Below are 18,544 nucleotides of genomic sequence, written 5' to 3'. Positions count from 1 at the left end.
GATAAAGGACCCCATAACATTGCACTTACCTACATCAGCACCGCTTAAAGACTTCCCTAGTGGCCAGGGTCTCATGTCAACTATCTTCCCATTGACAATGAGTGACTGAACGCAGCCCTGAAAGCCACGGTTGGTTCCTGCTGCTCTGACCAACCAGTATGCACTAGGAGCACCACCAAGATAGAAAGGAGTCCGGAAGGTAATTTTACTATATTGGCCCTACAAGGTAAAACAGAGCTGTTTAACTATTTTAAATCACACATTATATTCTATGATAGACTAATGAAGGCAAGATAATTAAGCCATGCAGTCATGATCAGTTTTTCCCCTCAATGAAGAAAAAGAGGCCTTTGAGGAAAACTAGGTTGTCCGTTAGTAATTCTCTCCCATCCATTCCTCCTCCAAAAACATTATCACCTTAAACATTTACTTTTATGCCTATTTCTTATCTTGATGTTATGGCTCTACTAATGTAAACAAAATTAACGAATCATTTGATTATGAGAGCATGTCTGTCCTTCCTTTGCGCTTCCCAGTATAACTTGTTTTCCTATGTTTGTGTTTTCATTTGTAGGCTCTGTGGGGTCCAGAGTAACTTAATATTTGTGTCTTGGACAGCACTGAGCAAAGTGTGAGCGTTAAATAAATAAATAATAATGAATTAAGCCCTAGAGTTAAAAGGACAGATTTCAGTGGAATTACACCCATTTATGCCAAGGCTAAATTTATTCTACATCTTTTGTTTTCTTTAGGCCAGGACTCAACTTAAAGTTTTACTGGCATATCTATGTTGGAAAGGCGTGTGATTTTTTTTTTTTATGACATAGTTATGTCAGTAAGAGCCCTAGTGCAGATGCAGTTATGCTGGGATAAGGTGCTTTACAGCAGTACATCTTATTTTGGTTCCCCTATAAGAATAAATTATACTGTCATAAGCACTTGCATAACCAGTATAATTGCACTACACTTAGGCAGGGGGTTCACTGCTTCAATTACGCCAGCATAGTTAAAGTGCACAACTTTTAAGTGTAACCAGTGCCTTTGGGTCTTTTATTTTAAATACTATCTTTAGAGTCTGTAAATAAATGTCTAAAGCCAAATCTAGCGATATAACCTCTAGAGCCAAATCAAAACCATTCCATTTTCAAGGGGTGACAGTGGGGGCTAGTAGTGCTTGTCCTGGGGGTAGTGGAACTAACAGGAGCAGAGTTATTGGCAATTGTCCACTAATTATTTTCCTTCTGTTCTCTCCTCAGGTCACAGGGGATCAAGTCAAGGTACACCCCTACCCCTATATAACGCTGTCCTCGGGAGCCAAAAAATCTTACCACGTTATAGGTGAAACCGCGTTATATCGAACTTGCTTTGATCCACCGGAGTGCGCAGCCCCGCCCCCCCGGAGCGCTGCTTTACCGCGTTATATTTGAATTTGTGTTACATCGGGTCACGTTATATCGGGGTAGAGGTGTATCTTCATTTATAATATTTATCTTGGCTGTGCCCCATGAAATCATTGGAGTTAAATGAGGCCTCATTCAGGGCAGATTCTGACACTATGTCTCTAACTGCATGACAACTGTTCATAGCGTATTATTAATTTTATTTTTCTTTGTTTTTCTTTTCGGTTTTAGTATTTTTCCTTTTACAGTGAACCAGTGTTTCTACAGTTTTCCACCCTCTCTATTTTTAATTTTATTTAATGAAAATATTATTCAGATCTTTTGTCTTTGATGCCCTTGTGTCATTATACATGCGCATTTGTATGTGTCTCCGGGGCCCTGTCTGCACTATGGGTGCTACATAGTTATGGTGCTGCAGCTGTGCCATGGTAGTGCTGTAGCATAGACGCTTCCTATAGTGACAGAAGGGGTTATTCTGTCACTGTAGGTAATCCACTTCTCCAAGCAGCAGTAGGTTGATGGAAGAATTCTCGTTGCGTCAACAGTGGTGGTTAGTTGGCTAAACTATGGTGCTCAGGGTGGGAATTTTTCACATAACTGAGCACTGTGGCTATGTCAACCTAACTTTTAAGGATAGACCAGGCCCGGAGGGTGAGGTGGGATGTGTGCATGTGCGAGAGAAAGAGAGAGAGAGAGAGAGAGAGAGAGAGGTATTTTTTTATCTGGACTAGGCAGCAGGGGGGAGCAGATATGGGAGGCAAGGCAAGGAATTGGGGAGAGCAACAGTACTACAGTACTCTGCTAGATATTAGAAAGGAGAACACATCTGGGGCTAGGAAGGGTGGCTGGAGGATTGCTGGACAATGGGAAAGTGCAGTGACGAAACCAAGCCTTTTTAAATATTCAGTTTGATTTACGTGACTATAAATCTGTTAAAATTCTGGTTCATGCAACTGTCCCATTCCTAATAAAGACACACAAATTTAATCAGATCTATTATAACACACCCCCTGTTGGGAAGAAAGGCCATCAGTCTGCAGACAGCCAAGGCTCAGCATTAGGAACCTGATCACTTACCTGAGATTTACCTGTGACTGGTGTGTCGTTATCCAGCCGGAGCCAGCCGTTCAGCCCATCTCTGAACACAGTGATACTGTGCCAGTTGCCCAGTTTGATTTTGCTTTCACTCATAATGACTGCAACTCCCGTCCCACAATTGAACCTGCAAGAGCCAGACAATGGTTGTGACAATTTTGCATTAAACAAACAACCTAACCTTGTTTTTTGACTAAGAAGGGGGCCTTCTCTTCTCAGAGCCTCTCTGTTTCTCCTTTTACATTAAAAAGCGATATAAACACACTCAGACAACTGATCTATATCTGGTCTGTTTTAGTGCAGATAAAATATCTTTTCAAATTTTAAACTTTCGTTACTCTGTTTCCTTCTTCCGTGTAGGAGACTTTGCATCCTCTGGCAATACAAAGTATATTGCAAAGCCTGCCAACTTTCTGAAATGGTTTCAAGATGCAGCGTATTAGAATTTGAGTTGCTGCTATCACAGTAATTTCTCTTGGGAATTTTCCTAGCTCCCTGGTGAGAGCTGGAGCTAAAGCAATAATACTGGGATTCTATATGAAACTCAGATTGTTTGGTACTGATTGACAAGGAGGCCTCAATAGCAGCAAAGCTGAATGTGCACAAAGCATGCTATTTTCTTTGCTTTGTCTCCACTATATCGGTCAGGTTGAGGTAGACCAGAAATAGGGTTAGGACACATCATTCCCTTTTGTTTCCCCCCATCTTTATAGCAATCACCATTCCGGTTAATAGGTGCCAGATGGAAGTCTCTCCAGATATCCTTTAAGATGATCTTATACAGTCACTAGAGCAATGTGAGACTCTTTGTCTCTGTTTCCTTTAAAGCTCCTCAAGCTCCTACCAGATCAGTGATGTGGTACCGAGTTCCAGTCCCAAGCTTGATTTCTGCAGACTAACACATTGTCCTACCACTAGACATCTGGGTTAGCTGCATCTCCTTTGTTCTGAAAACGTTCTTGGGGTTCCCTTATTTATAAAGCAAACTAACTAATTGTATACACCTAGCTACAGAGCTAGCATAGTGCTAGTGGACTGCAGGCATTTCTGACCTTGCTAAGACATAATAACGTTCACTTTGTGAAGGAATCCTCAGGAGGCAGCCTTGTGGCTGACTTCCTCAGTGCCTGAGCTGGGGGAATACTCTGCTTGCTGGCTGCACAGCATTTAAGGGCCCCTTTTCACTGCACACAAGGACTGGAGTGGGTGAGGAGCTCACCCATGGAAAGGCAGTAGATCCATTACCTGAACTGGATGTTGCGTCGGATTATCGCCAGTGACATAAAATCACCACGGCCATGCTCATTCTCTCCACAGTACAGCAGCAAACCGTCTTCTGCTTCAGCCTGCGATCACAGTATCAACATGCAAAAGTCAGTCTCCACCTCCTGGCTATAAACAATGAGGAGTCCTTGTGGCACCTTAGAGACTAACTCATTTATTTGGGCATAAGCTTTCAGGGGCTAGAATCCACTTCATCAGATGCATGGAGTGGAAAATATAAGAGCAGATATAAATAAAAAGATGGGAGTTGTCTTACCAAGTGTGAGGTCAGTCTAACAAGACAATTCAATTAACAGTATGATACCAAGGGAAGAAAAATAACCTTTGTAGTGGAAATGAGAATGGCCTAAGGCAACTCCCATCTTTTCATGTATTTAAACCTGTATAAATTCCATATACTTGTATTTTCCACTCCATGCATCTGATGAAGTGGGTTCTAGCCCACAAAAGCTCATGCCCAAATAAATGTGTTAGTCTCTAAGGTGCCACAAGGACTCCTTGTTGGTTTTGCTGATACAGACTAACACGGCTACCACTCTGAAATCTGGCTATAAAGTAAATGCACTAATGGAAGTACTAGTGCAGGAACCAAGAACTGTTTTCTCAGAGAGGGGGACAAACGGGGGGTAGTGATATTGGTTTTGAAACACCATTGTTGGATGGAATTTTTTCTTGCAGAGTCAAAATTAGAAGTGGGTCAATACCAAATCATATATTTTATGATAGGCATCCACTATTAGGATTTTATTGGGAAATGGTTCAGATTTCAGGCCACTCTTCTCTGTATACTATCATATTGCAAAGGAGCAGGTATACAAACTCTGATTTATTCATGGAAAGTGTTGGGCAACCTTAATCACAGGCTATCAGCTCTGCCTGTAATAAATAGCATGAATGCAAGTGAACACAGAAATTACACTATCAGATCAGACCACTGATCTAACTAGTCCAGTATCTAGTGTTTCCGAGGAAGAAAATAATCATAATGATATTACGCCTGGTGGAAGAAGGAAAAAATAACTTCCTCGTCTCTGAAGATGATCAGTGTATGCTGTAAAACATGAGGGACATCTGCTTATCTATGAAACAGGAAGTTCAGAGGTACTTAATTAGTTTATGTGTGTGCCACTGCTGAACAGATAGACATTTACAAAAATTCCAAACATAATGCAGTCTAAAGTTCACCCATATAGCTCTGTCACAGTAAGTCAGTGCTAACCTGAAATCCCTCAACACTGCCATTTCCAGGACCTTCCCTAAGAAAAAGACTACCAGGAGTATGGACAAACATCTTGGCTGAGACTATCACATTTATTTTCTCTTTTGGGATGCGAACCCAGATTTCCAGAGGTGAAGGCTATGGATTAACTCACTGAAATATCTAGCTTGCAGCATAGGCTTTTGAAGCTACTCACTCTTCTATTGGTCCTTCTTTACACTAATGGAAGTGAATACAATTTAAAAATGCTTTGTGAGTTCTGGACTGCTTAAACTTACCCTGAATTCAAGGGTAATTTGGAATGTTTGATAGGAATTTTTCAGCGGTTCAAAGGTGATGTATGAGTAGCCAGAGAACTGAGGATACTGGATAATAATATCTGAAAGGCAAAGATAAGAGCATGTTGTTTGGCAGTGTGTTCAAATATAAAATCAATATGCACATTTAGCACCAGATAACATCAGGCAAAAATACAAGACTGAGTTCCTCCAGAGACAACTATTAGTCAGCAATAGTCAACAATCAGTTAACCTACTGCTTTCTCCTCCTACTACCTTTCAGAGCTAATTCCCTTGTTTCAGAGGATCTGCTGAACTTGCACAGAAACAGCATACTCATGGGAAAATTCTGCTCAACAGTTTCATCAGCAGCATCACTAGGTTTTCTGATGTAACTGAAAGCAGAATTTGTTCCTTGGTGATTCATCTTGATTTAGGAAAATGTTTAACACAGAGACAGACAGCAAAGCATTTTTTTCCTCAGGGAAGAGAACATATGTGAGAAATACACATTGAGTCAGATTCCAGGCTGCATTAGGTCAGCTTTGTTGTGCAAAGCTGCTCTAAAGCTGATGTACTTAGCCAGCAGAGAATCCTTAGGTGGCTTAGAGTGGGTATAACAGCTTCCACATTACCACCTCCTCTCTGTGGCCAGTTTAGAGTGTATGGCCAGGGCAGCCTATGCCCTGGCAATCATTGGCTGCTATAATGGTCCCTTAGGGCTGTTGGCCGCTGGCAAATCAGCCTTCTTGCTTCTCTAGTTTATGTCAGAAGGTCAGCCAGGCGCAGGACGGCCCCATGATTGGGAAGAACACAAAGATGGCTTAAAGACACCTTTGTATGTTCTGGTCCTGAGGAGCATCAAGGATGCCTCAGCCAGAGCTCAGGATGTGACTATTATCTCTGAATCAGATATAAACCTAATGATGTAGGAAGGATGGAGGTTCTAACCTTTCTCTATTACTTGTGTTCGGGGTGATTTTGCCTTTCCATTTGTACACAAGTACAGTTACTTTTACAGCTGCACTGCAAAGAAACAAAATACAGCTTAGACTGAAGCTAACAGAGCTTTAGAGCATTGGTCCCCAAACTTTTCAGGGTCGCACCCCCCCTTACCTGTCTGGGGCCCCACACACACACACATCTGGAGCTGGGAGTGGGGTTACGGCTCCCAGGTCTGGGGCTGGGAGGGGGAGGACATGGACAGGGGTAAGGAGGCCAAGGCTGGGGCAGGGCTGGGGCTCAGAGCAGGGCTGGGGCAGGGAATGGAGATGCAACCAGGGGCTGAGGCTGGGGCCAGGTGTGGAGCTGCGACTGGGCCATGGTTGGGGGCTGAAGCTGGAGGTGGGGCCAGGCAAGGAGCTGGGAGCCGGGGCCGTGGGCGGAGCTGGGTGCCGCACAGGGCTGGGTGGCACTCCCTCCCTGCCCGCCGTGGGGGCTGGCCTGGGTCCTACTACACCCCGCCGAATGTTCCTCCATGCACCTCTAGGGAGGCGTGCCTCACAGTCTGGGGACTTCTTCTTTAGAGAGACAAGCTGAGTGAAGTAATATCTTTTATTGGACCAACTTCTATTGGTGAGAGAGACCAGCTTTTGAGGTTACACAGAGCTCTTCTTCAGGTCTGGGAAATGTACTCAGGAGTGTACCAGCTAAGTAGGAGGTTTATCAGATTGTTTAGCATAAATAGTTAACACTTATTTCAAGGGAAGGTCCATTAACACCCGTCTAGTCATAATGGGGAAAGTGTGTGTGTGTGTGGGGGGAAAACAGAGGGGGGAGCAGGGGATTATTGGCGTGTTATAGATTGTTTTTATATGCCATAAATCCACTGTCTCTATTCAATCCATGATTTTTCATGTCTAGCAAAGTTATGAATTTAAGCTCCCCGGTTCATCTTTTGAAAATGTTGTGCAGGTGTCCTTTGAGGATGATGTCTGATAGGCATAGGCAGTGGGTGAAGCTTCCCATGGGGGAGGCTAGCCCCCATCCCACCTCTTCCACCTGCAGCCCTGCCCACACTCCTCCCAGGCCCCGCCTCCGTTCTGCCCAGGCTCCGCCCCCTCCCCGCTTGGCACCGCCACTCACCGAGTCCCTCTTCACCCCCGCAGATCACTGCAAGATCCCCTGTGCTCACCTCCTCATCCCCCGCCTGCCCGCTGCTTGCCTCCTCATCCGCCCGGTCCCTCCTCACTCCTCTGCTCACCACAAGATACCCCATCCTCCGATCAGGCTGATAGGTCAGATACAGAATGATCACTTCGTGAACAGTGTTCACTCACAGGTGATATGGTGTTTTTTCCTTTCCCCCTATGACTGGAGGAGTGTTATCGGGCCACTTCACTTTGAATTGTTACTTGAAATATTTGTTAATTGCTTATGCTAAACAATCTGTATCTCACTGTGACGTTCCGAGTACATTTCCCAGACCTGAAGAAGAGCTCTGTGTAAGCTTGAAAGCATATCTCTCTCACCAACAGAAGTTAGTCCAATAAGAGATATTACCTCACCCAGCTTGTCTCTCTGGGACAGATACAGCTACAATATCTGGGACAGATATGGCTATAATATCACTACTAACAAAGCTTGTTATAGAAAAATGAGTGAGGGTATAGCACAAATGAATTAACTGATGAAAACTCATCCCCAAGAGGTACTGACCATAAAAAGGGTTCACTGGATGAATTGCATCCGAAGAAGTGAGGTTTTTACCCACGAAAGCTTATGCCCAAATAAATCTGTTAGTCTTTAAGGTGCCACCAGACTCCTTGTTGTTTTTGTAGATACAGACTAACACGGCTACCCCTGATACTTGGATGAATTGTGACTCTAACAAGGACTGTTAAGTATAAAAAAGTTCTGTAGCATCAGCCTAATTAATGCATTTTTTAACATGCGATGATGGCTCATGAGGGGAAGATCACTACTGTGCAGTATTAGTGCATGATCTGGTTAGGACACCTGGGGATAAATACTCCATTAAAGAGAATTGATTCTAGACTCAGATTAACAGCTCCAGCTCCACTAGCTTTATATAATTATGTGACATCCATAAGAATTCCATAACTTCACAGGCTTGGGCATTATGGCAAAAAAATAAAATAAAATTACATCTATAGCTGTTCCATCAGCTATTGTCACAATAGTTGCTTTGCAGATTGAACTTTCCCCAAGAACTGCTACTGTTCGTTGAAGTAAGGAGAGTAAATGCATATAATGAACTAGATCATACAATGTATAGTGCCATGACTTCTGATGTGACACCTGTACAAGAAAATGCAGTGTGCATCTCATCTTAATCATGCATACAAGTGCTCTGTTGTGGTGACAAACTGGAAAGGTAAGGATCCTTAACAGATGGGACCACACTTGTGAGAGTAATCATAATAATACAGAGCAATTCCCATTTCCAAAGATGAACAAATGTTAAACAATAACCTCTGGGTTTGCAAGTACTGTTATCACTGTGACAGAATGTGGGATTTGTCTAAGTCAACTTATACATTTCATTTGATTTGTGAATGCCATTTAGGACTGTAACCTTTGATTGTGGCTGTGAGTATTCATTGTTAGAACTTGACACCTAGTGGGGAAGCTATGTGTGAAAAGCTGTTATAAAGCTATCAAGGACCATCAGCAGTTAATGGCTCTCCCCTGATGAAACAAGGATTGCAACCAGTAGGGCCACTGACTCAGAATGAACAAGGAGTCCTTGTGACACCTTAGGCCTTGGCTACACTTGCGAGTTACAGCGCAATAAAGCAGCCCCGGGTGCCCTAGCTCACTCCCTGTCCACTGGCAAGGCATGTAGAGCGCTCTGACTCTACAGCTACAGCGCTGCTGGTACTCCACCCCGGCGAGTGGAATAACATTTGCTGCACCCCCATTGGAGCGCCGCGGTACCAGTATGAACGAGGTGTTGCGTTACTACGCTGCGATCAGCCTCCGGAAATGTCCCATAATCCCCTTAAGTCAAGTGGCCACTCTTGTCATTGTTGTGAAATCGTCTGCAGGAATGCGGAAATGCCCTTTCAAAGCTCCATTTCGGAGAAGCCAGCAGAGAAAAAGCAAACGTTTACTGTTTCCTTTGAATGAGTGGGGGGGGGAGGGAGAGAGGGAGTCTGAACTTACAAGACAGCATCCTGACACACTCTCAGCACCCCAAAAACCCACTCTCTCTCCCCCCACATACACACAACACACTCCCTGTCACACTCCACCCTACCCCACCCCCATTTGAAAAGCACGTTGCAGTCACTTGCATGCTGGGATAGCTACCCATAATGCACCGCTCCCAACGCCGCTGGAAGTGCCGCAAATGTGGCCATACCAGTGCGCTTGCAACTGTCAGTGTGGCTAGATTGCAGCGCTTTCCCTACTGTGCTTTAGGAAGGCGGGTTTAACTCACAGCGCTCTACATCTGCAAGTGTAGCCATGCCCTTAGACTTAGGCTGTGTCTACACTGCCACTTTCAGCACTAAAATTTTGTTGCTCGGGGGTGTGAAAAAACACACACACACACACACCCCCGAGCAACAAAAGTTTTAGCGCTAAAAAGCGCCAGTATAGACAGCGCTTTATCGCTGGGAGCCATGCTCCTGGAGTAAAGCTACCACCGCTCATTAGGGGTGGGTTTTTTTTTAATTGCTGTGAGAGCTCTCCCCCGGTGATAAAGCGTGTCTACACTGCCCACATCATAGTGCTGCCATGGCCGCGCTGTAACATGGGTAATGTAGACATACCCTAACAAATTTATTTGGGCATAAGTTTTCGTGGGATATAACCCACTTCATCGGATGCATGGAGTGAAAAATACAGTAAGCAGGTATAAATATACAGCACATGAAAAGATGGGAGTTGCTTTACCAAGTGGGAGGGGGGTCAGTGCTAATTAGATTGGTTTGGTATGATGTGTTCTTGACAAATCCATGTTGGCTATTTCTTATAACTCTATTATCCTCTAAGTGCTTACAAACTGACAGATTAATGATATGTTCCAGTATCCTTCCAGGAATTGAAGTTAGGCTGACTGGTCTGTAGTTCCCCAGATCCTCTTTGTTCCCTCTTTTAAGGATAGGTATTATGTTTGCCATTCTCAAGTCCTCTGGGACCTCACTCTTCCGCCATGAATTCTCAAAGATAGTTGCTAACGGTTTTGAGATTGCTTAAGTTAGTTTCTTAAGTGCTCTAGGAGGAATTTCATCGGGCCCTACTGACCTGAATAAATCCAACGTATTGAAATATTCTTTAACCTGTTCTTTCCCTGTTTTGGCTTATCTTCCTTCCCCTTTTTCATTAATATTAACTCGGTTGAGTATCTGATCACCATTAACCTTTTTAGTGAAGACTTAAGCAAAATAGGCATGAAAGAACTCAGCTTTTTTGATGTCATCTATTATTATTATCTAAGTAGAGAAATTATACTTTCCTTCATCTTGCTCTTGTTCCTAATGTATTTAAAGAACCTCTTCTTATTACCTTCTATGTCCCTTGCTAGGTGTAACTCATTTGGTGGCTTAGCCTTTCTGATTTTGTCCCTTCATGCCGCAGTCACGGCTGTTCTGCTCAGAGCCACACCTGGCAGCATTACTAGTTCCTATGTGGATGAGCAGCATAGGGTAGTGGTCAGAGGAACAGATGAGCCTCACCCTCGGAGCCACGGCCTGGCCATGGTAAGAGCCACACAGGCAGGGGAGCCGCAAACGCTCCACCTGCCCTGGACGGGGGGGCCCAGGGTGCGGGGACACAAGCCGGGGGCTGCTCAAACCCCCCGCACCGTGGGCAGGTGGAGAGTCCACCAAGGCTCCCCACAACTGCCCATGCAACTCTTATCATGGCCGGGCTGCAGCTCTGAGGCCCCCACCTGGCTGGAGCCATGTCAGGGAGAGCCATGTGGGCAGCTGTGGGGAGCCTGGGTCCCTCCACCTGCCCTGGGTGGGGGACACAGAGGGTGGGGACATGGACAGGGGACTGCTTTAAGCCCTCCAACCCGCCCCGGTTGGGGGGTGGGCTCCCCAGCCCCGCTCTGGCTTCCGGGGCCTCGGGTGGTGGAACCTCAGGGGGTTTGGGGAAGGCTCTGATGCCCTTGCTATGGAGTACATCTGAGAGACCCAGAACTAGGAACGGTGATCCTCACTGCCCAGACCCAGGGATCTTAGTAGCACTTGGATTCAGCAGTTGGATGTTATCACACAAGGCTAGTCTGTCAAAGAAGCTTATTGGAACATCTCTGAGGGTGAGATTTACCTGCATTGTTTCCTACTGTATTAGGCTTAACTTGCGTGTTTTATTTTATTTTGTTTGGTAATTTACTTTGTTCTGTCTGTTATTACTTGGAACCACTTAAATCCTACTTTTTGTATTTAATAAAATCACTTTTTACTTATTAATTAACCCAGAGTATGTATTAATATGGGGGGAGGGGGAGGGAGGGCAAACAGCTGTGAATCTCTCTCTATCAGTGATATAGAGGATGAACAATTTATGAGTTTGCCCTTAAGCTTTATTCAGGGTAAACGGATTTATTTGAGGTTTGGAACCCATTGGGAGCTGGGTATCTGAGTGCTGGAGATTGGAGCACTTCTTAAGCTGTTTTCAGTTAAGCCGGTAGCTTATGGGGGACATGGTTCAGACTTGGATCTGTGTTTGCAGCAGGCAAGTGTGTCTGGCTCAAACAAGGCAAGGTACTGAAGTCCCAAGCTGGCAGGGAAAACGGGCTCAGAGGTAGTCTAGGTACATCAGCTGGCAGTTCCCAAAGAGGTTTCTGTGACCCAACCCGTCACAGTCACACAGATTGGTGTCAGTTTAAAGAGCAGGACTGGACCTGGTTGTGACAATCACTGTTTTCTAGAAGGCGAAAATGAGACATGGTCTAAGATCTGAGGCCTTTTTCTGCAGTCACATTAGGACAGCAGCCGCCATGAGCTAAAAAACAGAAAGTCACATCCTCACGTTTCATCTAAATTACATTAAAACAACGTAATACTGGGCTTTGAAGAAGGCACTCCGGTCCTAATAGTACCCACCATCACCAGATAAAGAAACAGATCTTAAAATGTTTAAAGAACACTGATAGCATTCTGTCTGGCAAGGAATCACTTATCAACAGTTGTGATTGTGAAAACAAGACTTCTTTATTGTTTTGCCTTTATGGTCCCTCCTTTTCTATTGTTTATCTGTATGGTCTCTGTCTGGTTCTTTGATTGTTTCTATCAATTGTGTAACTAATTTTGCAAGATTTAATTCAACTACAATGGTGGAGTCGGATTGGTTAAAGAATAGTCTCGTAATGGGCTAGAATTGGTGAAAAAACACTGTTTTGTAGTATTTTGGTTTACAATGATTGGTGAAGGTAGAGCTAAACAGCACTCAAGTTTAGCTACATAAACTGGGGTCCAAAAGGAAGTTCTTTGGAACTTAACTCCAAGACACAGCCCAAGATCAGAGTTGCCAGATCTCAACATCCTGCCAACTATATCGTGCAGAAGCCGGAGGAACCCCAGATGACCTGATCCTGACTGGCCACCAGGAAAAGTTTGTCTGACTTATTGGGAGTGGTGAGCATTGTATGCTTAGTTTATGTATTCTGTTTTGGTAACTGTTAATAAACAGAGGTTAGGATATTACTGTGTAAGGCTCTTTCACTGGTAAGATGCCCCATAAACCCACAGAAGATTATGCCCTGAGCCCTAGGAACTGGGAAAGGGTGGGAGTGCCTAAATTAATCAGGTCATGCCTTGAGCCCATGGAAGACTAAAGGTGGAGTGCCCTAGAGGGTGTGGGTAAGAATGGAGGTTGAGTAACTTTCTTAAAACCACATGGTGAGAGAGCTAGGGCTAGAATTCTGACATTCCTGGCAACAACTACTGTGCACAGACTACTCAATTAAGCCTTTCCCTGTAGTGTATAGAAGTCACTCTTCCGACCCTGCTGAAGGACAAGCAAGTGAGGCAAGATAGTTGGTGTTTGAGAGAGAGAAGCTGACCGAGGTACTAACTATTCCCTTTAGGGCCCTGTTAAGAACAAACTCCATTTAAATAAGAGTATTTTTTGTTGGTTTACCATGAAACTGTGTTTCTTCCCACAGATAAACTGAACTGAATAGAATAGAAATTTACCGCAGAGCAATTCATCACAGCTTAGATTAGTGGAGATGTTAATGTCAAAGACTGCAGAACAACATCACCACCATGCAAGCATCAGTAGTTGCCAAACTGGTTACCATAAGAGGCAAACTGTGGGAGCCGATTAGGAAAAGAAACCCATCCATCCATCAAGTTGCTAAGGACGGAATTGTGTTGTGCTTGGAGAATAATTGCCCTGGCCCTGCACAAAACCTACCTTCTGTGCAAGTCTCTCCTCCTTTTCCCAGGTTACAATGACACCGAGAACCGCCCCGATCATAATCATTGACACAAAAGCTGTCGGCAGAGCAGATGGTTTCATCACAGGACAGATCAAACAGCCGTACTGCTGAGGCTATGCCATTCCTTGTGGTTGCCTTAGCTGTAGTGGTTGTAGAAATGGGGCGCATAGTTGTTGCAGGGGAAGTAATAGGATCAGAGGTGGTCGTAATTAGCCTGGAAAGGAGCCTTGTACTAGACCCTGGAGCAACCTTGGTTTCAACCAAAAACTTCCTGTTGCCTCCTTTGATAGCTGGAAGTGGCTTGAGCTAAAGCAAGATAAAAGAAACTTAAGTTTAGTACAGTCATAAGCTAAAATTAAACATGTTCCACGGAAATTAAAGCTACATCCCCTAAGAAATATATTTGAAGAAACAAATTCATCTTAAAGGAAGAAAAAGACACAAACAAGCCACTTTTATTTTACCTGTGCACATAAGGTTAAAGGTTAAATATGCCAACAGGATCAAGTCCCTTTATCTATAATACCACTAGAAAATAAATACAAATAGAAATGCCAAACTGGAACCTTTGAATTTACCTCTTCAATATAAATGTCATAGTCTGAATCATCAATATCAAATCCATCATCGTCACCGACTATGGTGCCTGTGATATACCGATGCCCATAGCTTCCACTTCCTAACTCCTCAGAACCTGTGAAGACAAAACTGGCATATTCGGTTCACATATTTTTTCTCTTTTCAACACAGAGCCACCAATTCCTGCACAGAAGTTCAGGTCTTAACTCAGAACAATGAGAACCAGGATGGTGTTGGCATTCATTTTAAAGAATCAGCAAATGTGCCAGTGTCAAGATGGAAAGCATACTGTAGAGCTAATACATCAAAAATTAAATATAAAGCAAACCAAGTGACGCTCTCCTCTGGATGTCCCACTGCACTCTGTGCACTGAACATCATTCTTTTAGACCGGAGTTTCAGTGTGGACCCCATTTTTACTAGCTATATTGTCTCACTGAACAAATTCACCCCCATTTGCGAGTGCATGGTCCACTACCTCCTTTATTGGTGACAGAATATCATCCCTGTGTTAACCACAACAACTGCTTACCTGGAAAAGTAAAAGCAGGAAGATATTCAGGGTGAGATTTTCAATAGCACTCAGCTTTGGCCTTAGTCTGCTCCCATTTACTTCAACGGTCATACTTGGGCACTTTGGAAAATGCCACCTTTAATGTATTTTTAGCTTTTTAAAGTGCAATTTAGCAGCTGAAAATGAGGTGAGCCAGCACCATGTGAGGAACCAGCTCTCTGTGCACCACCCGAAGTGTTATACAGACTACAGGTTAAGGGCCATTATTTCAGATGGTGCAATCTCAGGGCAGAGACTCTCTTTATTTGCATGTATTCTATAGTCTCAATCCCACCTTGATACTAGACAAACAATGACAATAGGTAATCCTAACCAACAAAGTTTAACAGGATAGACATTAGGCATTACAAACAAGTCTTATTTTTGACAGTGGTTTAAAATACTAGAGAGTTAGGGCTTGGCTACACTTGCGAGTTACAGCGCATTCAAGGAGCCCAGGCGCACTAGCTCATTACTCGTCCACACTGGCAAGGCACGTAGAGTGCTCTGACTCCATGGCTAGAGCGCTCCTGGTACTCCACCTTGGCGAGTAGAATAATGTTTGATGCGCCCCCGCTGGAGCGCCCCAGTGTCAGTGTGAATGAGGTGTTGCATTACTGCGCTCTGATCAGCCTCTGGAAACGTCCCATAATCCCCTTATGTCAAGTGGCCACTCTTGTTATTGTTTTGGATATGCCCTTTGAAAGCTCCGTTTGACAGCCAGCATGCTTATCTGCTCTGAGACAAAGCAACCATTACTGTGGAATGCTGTGTGTGAGAGAGAGAAAGGTGGGGGGGGGGGGTCTGAACTTACAAGACAGCATGCTGACATGCTCTCAGCCCCCCAAAACCCACTCTCTTCCCCCACATAGACACAACACACTCCCTGTGACACTCCACCCCACCCACCCATTTGAAAAACATATTGCAGCCACTTGCATGCTGGGATAGCTACCACAATGAACTGCTCTCTGTGGCCATTGCATAAGCTGCTAATGTGGCCATGCCAGTGCACTGGCAGCTGTCAGTGTGGACTGACTACAGTGCTTTCCCTACTGCACTCTACAAAGGCTGGTTTAACTCAAAGCGCTCTACATCTGCAAGTGTAGCCATGCCCTTAGTAACTAATGCACCAGTAGTGTTTTCATAGATTTGCTTTTTTCACAAAATAAATTTTTCACAAAAACAACCAGTTCAGAGGCATTTTTACATGTATTTTCATGCACACCCCATAATGCTAGGTTCTTAATTGGCCATTTAAGCTACCACTGCTGACCCATGCTTTGCCAAGTCTCTGTGTGGGTTGAATGCATGTGCTTGCTTATTTTAGGACCTCAGAACTACCTGTACTCTCTCTAGTTAGAGATAGGAATTTATATTGCAAAGCGTACAGCTACAAAGCCTGTCCAGCCAAAGAACACCTGCTGAAGGAGAGCACAGTACCAGGGATAGCTGCCAACATGAAAAAAACAACCAGCCACTTTATAGCACAGAGGCCTTAACTTCCTCCACTGAGCCAAGTGATAGAATTGATCAAAGATAGCATGACTCAAAGGACCTGCAGTAGGCGCAGTGTGAGCTGAGCCATTCCGCATTATCACGTAGTTTGTACTTGTCTAGTTCTGGCTAACAAACTCCTCTTGCAGTGTGGGAACAGCAAAAGAATCTCAGTGACCTACAGTCCAGAGGGGGAAATGCCAGTTCTAGCACAGAGCTTTTTGCAGACAATGATTAGCAGAACTGGAGCGCTCGGTCTCTTTCTGCCGCTGCACCAACAACCCAGAAACTCTGGCTGCAGACAGTTATGAAATCAAACATATGCTCACCAGCTATATATTCATGCTGCTACTTTACCAATCCAAAGGCAGCCCACAAAATGCTAGGTACTAGTTTTATTTGTGGGTGGAAGCTGTTATATTAGCACACAACACAATTAGGGAGCAATTTTGGCAGAGATAATAAGGCATCTGTGTTTCCAGCCCAAATAATTGTAGAAAAGGTGCAAGGCTTTTAATCCAATCTTATCTATATCTATCTATAAATAAGATATTACATCAGCCCCATATTAACTGGAAGTATTTAGTGTAAATAAGTTACATCTTAGAAATGTAGCTCTGCTGAGTTTATAATATGACTTTCAGCTCCTAAGAGTTTGGTAAAAGTTCATGGTTAACTAGTCATGCACATACTCAGAATACACTCATGGTTTTTGTTAAAGGATTACATCCTGCTTTCTGTGACACCTTGTAAATTACTGAAATAATGGTATTGATTCTGGATTGACAACGGTGTCAGTGAGAGTAGAATTTGTCCCACAGTATGTATTCAGAAACAGATGATTACTATAGTTAACGAGAGAGATAATATATATTGGGCCCAATCCTGCTTTCATTGTGGGAGTAGAAAAATATCTGTTATAAAAATACTGGTGAAAGCTTCTACTCCCAGTACTCACGTGAGTAGCCAGTGGGGTTAATCATATTAGTAGGGTGAACAGAATTTAACCATAGTTAGGTAAGCACCCTGTTTTTACCTCATACAAAGAGCAATCACTGGCTGGATGTCCTCCTTCCCCACTCTATACCATTGGCAAATTATGTGTTTTATGAGCTATAACGAATGTCTGCAAAAGAATCAGTGTGCACGAGAAACTAAGGCAATAATAACAGCCACAGCAGCAACATTATAAGTGAAATCTGCATTATACTGGGGAGTGGTTTGAATGAAATGGAGCATATGGCTAGCCAGTATTCTCATCAGCTCACCCTGGATCTAGGCAATCTCAGTCCATTGGAATATCTTTACTTTTATGTCAGAGCTGTAATTTCACTAGGGGCAGCTTGCCTTTCTAAAAGACAGACTTATATAGTGTGTCTGTAGCTGTTTCAAGTCAACCCAGTTCAGTCAATACTCCTCTCATTTGTTGATAGGTCATAAAACTGGGGAGAGGGGAGGAGAGAAACATGGAACAATGGTACCAATCATGACTTGGGATGTGATCAAAACTGTATTCAAAATATCTAACATATGTATCATACCTTTTCTAATTCAAAGGTCGCAGACTACATAAGAAATATTCGTGAAAGGGTAGATCCTGCGACACTCCCTCCTTTCTCAAGCAAAGCTTCTACCAATTTTAATGGGAGTTTTGGCTGAGTAAGGATAGTAGAAGCTGACTTGTAAAAAAATGAAAAGAAAGCAAGCAAACTCCTTCCTACTACCACATACAGGAAAAATGTTAGAGCCCTCTTCGGCCTCCAGATACATACTCACTGGGTATGGTATTGACTCCATGCTAGTTTTGCACTGGTATAACTCCACTGACCACAATGGATATTCCTGAGTGACACCAGTTTTAATGAGAACAGAATCAGGGTCACTGACTTAGAAAAGATGCCCAATTCTAAGGGCAGAGTGTGTATCTTTTTTGGGTTTTGGATCAGAATGTTCCATGTCAATGTGAGGCACAAAAGAGATGAAATATTTTGCCTTGACAATGCTTTTTAATGTATTGAGCAGGCACAACATTTAAAGCCTGGGAAGAAGAGCAAAGAAGATATGGCTTATTATGGCTGTCAAAAAAAAGGTTGCTTCAAGGTCCTTCTTCAAAGCCCTTCTTCTGGCTGGTTTTGTGTGGCATTTTACTTAATGAGAGAATGTGGAAGTTCGGCATTGTGGGGACAGGAGCATCTTAGGGGCCCCAGTACTTACAGGTCTCTCATTTGGCTAAGATTACCCTAGCCCAACCCCCTATTGCCACTCATATAGGGCCAA

General features: G+C 43.7%; 1 protein-coding gene across 4 annotated transcripts in view; it reads right to left on the bottom strand.

Annotated features, from left to right (window-relative positions):
- EGFLAM (EGF like, fibronectin type III and laminin G domains) overlaps positions 1-18,544 on the bottom strand; it is a 129,731-nt gene that overhangs the window by 43,421 nt on the left and 67,766 nt on the right. For all 4 annotated transcript variants that reach the window (XM_065550028.1, XM_005282161.4, XM_065550027.1 and 1 more), the window contains 6 exons: positions 14,217-14,332; positions 13,614-13,944; positions 5,277-5,377; positions 3,741-3,841; positions 2,478-2,622; positions 30-219 (listed from right to left, as the gene is read on the bottom strand). In XM_065550028.1, coding sequence (XP_065406100.1) covers positions 30-219; positions 2,478-2,622; positions 3,741-3,841; positions 5,277-5,377; positions 13,614-13,944; positions 14,217-14,332 — 984 coding nt within the window. The remainder of the gene's footprint in view (positions 1-29; positions 220-2,477; positions 2,623-3,740; positions 3,842-5,276; positions 5,378-13,613; positions 13,945-14,216; positions 14,333-18,544) is intronic.

The sequence above is a fragment of the Chrysemys picta genome, chromosome 6 (genome assembly GCF_011386835.1).
Source record: "Chrysemys picta bellii isolate R12L10 chromosome 6, ASM1138683v2, whole genome shotgun sequence".
Classification (NCBI taxonomy): Eukaryota; Metazoa; Chordata; order Testudines; family Emydidae; genus Chrysemys; species Chrysemys picta.
This window is presented reverse-complemented; position numbering and strand designations above follow the sequence as displayed.